General features: G+C 33.0%; 1 protein-coding gene across 1 annotated transcript; it reads left to right on the top strand.

Moving 5' to 3' along the window:
* The first annotated feature begins 1,091 nt into the window (after positions 1 to 1,091).
* On the top strand, positions 1,092 to 1,940 carry LOC115695099 (uncharacterized). Its single transcript, XM_030622192.1, has one exon. It carries the CDS (start codon positions 1,092 to 1,094, stop codon positions 1,938 to 1,940), a length of 849 nt encoding a protein of 282 aa, XP_030478052.1.
* Positions 1,941 to 5,155: the final 3,215 nt, after the last annotated feature.

Here is a 5,155-nt window from a genome sequence, read left to right as displayed (position 1 = left end):
AAAGTTATCCAAATCACGCAAATGGGCCTTCACAATTGGGGTTGTTCATGTGAGGGGGGGCTGGGTTCAGTATGTCGTACCCACTTCTATGGCTCCCAACTCTCACACAGGGCCCAAAAGAGAGGAATTTAACCTTAAAATGAACAACTGTTATTAATTGAATAGGCCCATTACTAAATGAGCCTAAATAAAATCTATAAAGTTATGACATTTTATTTAGCAACAACAACCTATATGTATCTATAACAGAAATTAAACATATAGGCTCACACATGCACACAGATTTGGATGGATCCTATCATGTTACTAGGTCATACACAGATGAAATAAGAATGTAAAAATTACCTGTTACAAATTATTTACTTGACCTATTGACAATTGAACCATGGGTTAAAATGAGATCATTGGATCTGTCAACAAGTTAACCATGGCAATTTAGATCAAGCAATAATAGCTTTTAGAAAACTTACAAACAATCTAAAATACATACTCCTGCAACAAGTTAGATTTGGATATTTGGATGTAGGATTTATTTAATTTTTTAAATATATTTCGAAAATAAAAAAAAATCGGTTTTTAAAAAAAATATTTAAAAATTAAACCTACAATTTTGAAAAATTAGGTTTTAAGTAACCTAAATATCATTTCAAAAAAATTGTTAACTTACGTTTTAAATTTCATGTTATTTAATAAATTTAATAAAATAGAAAATGGTAAATACATACCCTTTTCTGATTTTACAATTTAATTTAAATAAAAAATAACAAAATTTAAAAAAGTTAACAAAAAAATATCTTAATTCCACTTTTAAAATATCATGATTATTGTGATCTTATTTTAAATAAGGTCAAGTTACCAAAAAAATTAATATCTGACCTTAAAAAATAAATAATCAAATTTTAAAGGAAATAAGAAAAGAGGTAAGCAAAAACTTGATTTTTGCTTACCTATCTTTTGCAGGTAGAGTTACACTTATAAATTCTGTGCTTCTTACTATCCATACATATTGGAGCCAACTTTTGCTACTGCCGAAGAAGGTGATCCAAAGAATAGAAGCTATATGCAGGAATTATCTATGGAAAGGCCATGCCATGTACCAAGGACCGGGCCTTGTGGCTTGGGAAGCTATTTGCCAACCTAAGTCTACTGGTGGGTTGGGATTTAGGAATGTTTCAGCATGGAATAAAGCTGCAATGGGGAAGTACCTTTGGGCTATAGCCAATAAGGAGGATAGCTTATGGTTGAGATGGATAAATAGTGTATATTTGCATAATGGAGATTGGTGGGATCACATCCCACCAAGTCAATCGAGTTGGTACTGGATTAGCTTGATGAGGCTTAAGGAGCAATTCAAGATTGCTCTAAATGGGAATTTGGTACTGCAAAAATACACTGTTGACTATGGTTACAAACTTCTGAACCCAGTTCAAGAGAAGGTGTTTTGGAACAAGCAAATATGGGGTAGGCTAAACACACCAAAGCACAGTTTTGTTGCATGGTTAGCTATCCAACACAGACTCAAAACAAGGGATAGACTATGCAAGATGGGGATCTTTGCTGATCATGGATGTTTGTTGTGTAAAGAACAGCCTGAAACATCAATGCATCTGTTTTTTGAGTGCGCTGTTTCCCGGAAGTGCCTGCAACAAGTAAAGGAGTGGCTGCAATGGAAGCCGCAATCAGTTAGCCTCTCGGGTCTAATTCGATGGCTTGGTAGGTCGAAGATGAGCAATTTCAGAAAGCTTGTAATAGCGGCTCCTGTTGCAAGCTTGATTTACCACATATGGAAGATGCGAAATCTGTCCTATTGGGATGATGAAACTCAAGATGACATGAGAATGTGTAAAGAGTTAAAGGCTGGTGTGACTCAAAGAGTGGAATTATTTTGGCCTAAAAAAGTTTCGAATGTAGACAAAGAATGGTTCATGTCATTGTTATAGAACTGATTGTTTTACGTTGTACAATTTGTATAGATACATAACTTAGGCCTGTTTTTTTTTTCAGGTGCTATTAGGATGTAAAAAGTTTGTGAGCTAATACAATTTTCCTGATTCATCAAAAAAAAAAAAAAACTTGATTTTTTTTCTATTTTCAAAATCAAATTTCACTAATATCTAAAATTAATTTTGAAAAATCAAATTAATTTATTTCTGATAATTAGATTTGAAATTTGAAAAACAAAAATCAATGTACCAAACTACACAAAAAATCGAAAGTTAATTCCATGAAATAGCATGAAAAATCGAAGAAAATAAAAAACAAATTGATGAACAGTACGGATGGTATGCATAGCATACCATTCCGCGCGCGCATCTGGGGAGCTGGCCGAGCTTTCACGGCGCAGGGAGGCTGCATGCAGCCATTCCGCACGCGTGGGAAGAGTGCGCATCATCCCAATTTTTCCAATTTTCAAAAATTCATAACTAATTCAAATTAAATCAAAATCGAGTTCTGTAAAAAAGTAAATTGCTTAGAATTTTCCAAACTATCCAAAAAAAATAATTACAGAAACAGAAAAAGTAACTATTGTTTCCAGAATTCACAAACAACAATCAAACATCAATATACAAAGCAACATGATACCATCCAAATCACAAACAAATCGTTTTAAGTCCAAATTTCTTGCAAGCAAATCAATTTACCATGGCTCTGGTGCCAATTGTTGGAATTAATTTACCAGGATCTTAGATCTACTCACAAATATGTTAATGATTATTTGAAATGCACATTGTGTTTTATATTAGTGCAAGTGGGAGTTTGTTGGGTTTTGTGCCCTAAATAAAACTCATTTCAATATAATCAGATTTACTTATTAATAAAGATCAGAAATAACATTTTATGTTGCATGGTTCACATGATTTATTTCATGATTATATGTATATATAATGTATGAATTCTTTTTAAGTCCAGAACATATGAATTTGTTAAAGATTATAGTGTTGTCAGCACAGTGGAATATAATCTTAATTATATGTTCGAAAGTTTATTCCCTGATTTGTCAGAACACTGGATTTAGACTGACATGGTATAATCAGCGATAGGTATTCTTAGACCTTGGAAAAGTGTTATGTCTTTTCCAGGACATTGGCAAAGTTTACCAGTATCAGATGTATGGAGTATACATCGGAAGGGACCCACATTGAACTTTGATTAGATATATTAAAACTTACCATAATATCTATTCAATTCAATATCACATGTTGATCCTAGATCAAATGACCTTAATCCTAATATGGTTAGGTTCGATCTCAAGAGTACTATACATGTTCTTTGATTTGTTAGTTTAGCCTACTTTTGGGTCAGGGTGATACGTACATTTAAGGAACATGATAATATAATTGAGTGGGAGCGCTACCATAAATATGGAATCTATAACGTCTATAGAAACTTAGAAGTTAAACGATGATATCCTTCGAGCTTGGCTAAACAGAGATAAATGGTGGAGATCTCATTTCACTTTGCTGAAATATCATTTATACATAGCTAAGTGTTTTAAGGATAAAATACATTGAAGGTGTAACGGTAACTTAGTGCCTTTTCAATGTAGATCATCTATTAGAGGGTCATTGATCACATTAGGATTATAACAATGGATAACTAATGACGTGTCTATATCATGGAACTGTTGGGCTTTATGCCCTAAATAAAACTCATTTCAATATAATCAGATTTACTTATTAATATAGATCAGAAATAACATTTAATGTTGCATGGTTCACATGATTCATTTCATGATTATATGTACATAATGTATAAATTCATCTGAAACCCTTTTCACATACTTGATCCTGTTTATTGTGTCGTCAACACATTGGAAAGTAAACATGACTATGTGAATCAAGTTTCCTAGATTTATCAGACATAGGGTTTTACTGATATGATAATCTACAACAAGAGTTTACTTGCATTTGGAGAAGTGCTATGTTCTTTCCAGAGCATTGGTTAAAGTAAAGCTCAGGTTGGATGCATGGAGTATGCATCGGAAGGGACCGATATTGAACTTGACTTAGATTTATTAAACTTACCGTAATATCTATTCAAGTCAATATCGCCTAGTTGATCCTTGATCAAATGATCTTAATCCTGATATGATTAGGCTCAATCTCGAGAGGCTATTCGTGTTCTTTGATTTGTTAGTTAAGCCTACTTTTAGGTCAGGGTGATACGTACATTTTGGGAACACGCTAGTGCAATTGAGTGGGAGCGCTATCATAAACATGGAATCTATAGCTTCTATCTGGCGAATAGTAAGCAAAGGATGATCTCCTTCGAGCTTGACCAAACGAACATAAATGGTGGAGTACTCATTTCACATAAGCTGAAATATCATTTATACGGGGTCAAGTGTTTTAAGGAATAAATACATTGTAGGGTGTAACGGTAATTTAATCCCTTTACAGTGTAGATCATTCATATAGAGGATCATTGATCACATTAGGATTATAACAATGGATAACTAATGATGTGTCTATATGGTGGAACATATAGAGCATTCTATATAACTAAGAGTGCAATTCTAAGTTCTATGCGTGGATTCAACGAAGAATTAATAAGTTAGTGAATTTTAGTGCTAAATTCTTGATCTACTTATTGGAAGCTCGGTTATATAGACCCATGGTCCCCGCACTAGTTGAGATAATATTTCTTGTAAGACTCATGTAATTGGTTTTGATTAATCAATTATAATTCTCAAATTAGACTATGTCTATTTGTGAATTTTTCACTAAGTAAGGGCAAAATTGTAAAGAAAGAGTTTATAGGGGCATATTTGTTAATTATGATACTTTGTATGGTTCAATTAATAAATATGATAAATGACAATATTATTTAATAATTATTTATAGTTATTAAATAGTTAGAATTGGCATTTAAATGGTTGAATTAGAAAATTGGCGTTTTTGAGAAAATCAGATGCAGAAGAGAAAATACTGCAAAATTGCAAAAAGTGAGGCCCAAATCCACTATGTAGGGCCGGCCACTTTTGTAGGGTTTTTCCCTCTGATATTTTCATTATTTTAATGCCAAATAATTCAAACCTAACCCTAGTGGAATGCTATAAATAGATAGTGAAGGCTTCAGGAAAATTACACTTCTTCTGACACTTTCTGAATCAGAAAAACCTGAGCCTTCTCTCTCCCTATCTTTGGTGGAACCC

This window comes from Cannabis sativa, chromosome 6 (genome assembly GCF_029168945.1).
Source record: "Cannabis sativa cultivar Pink pepper isolate KNU-18-1 chromosome 6, ASM2916894v1, whole genome shotgun sequence".
Lineage (NCBI taxonomy): Eukaryota > Viridiplantae > Streptophyta > Magnoliopsida > Rosales > Cannabaceae > Cannabis > Cannabis sativa.
The sequence above is the reverse complement of the archived record's forward strand: the minus strand, read 5'-3'. Positions and strand labels throughout refer to the sequence as shown.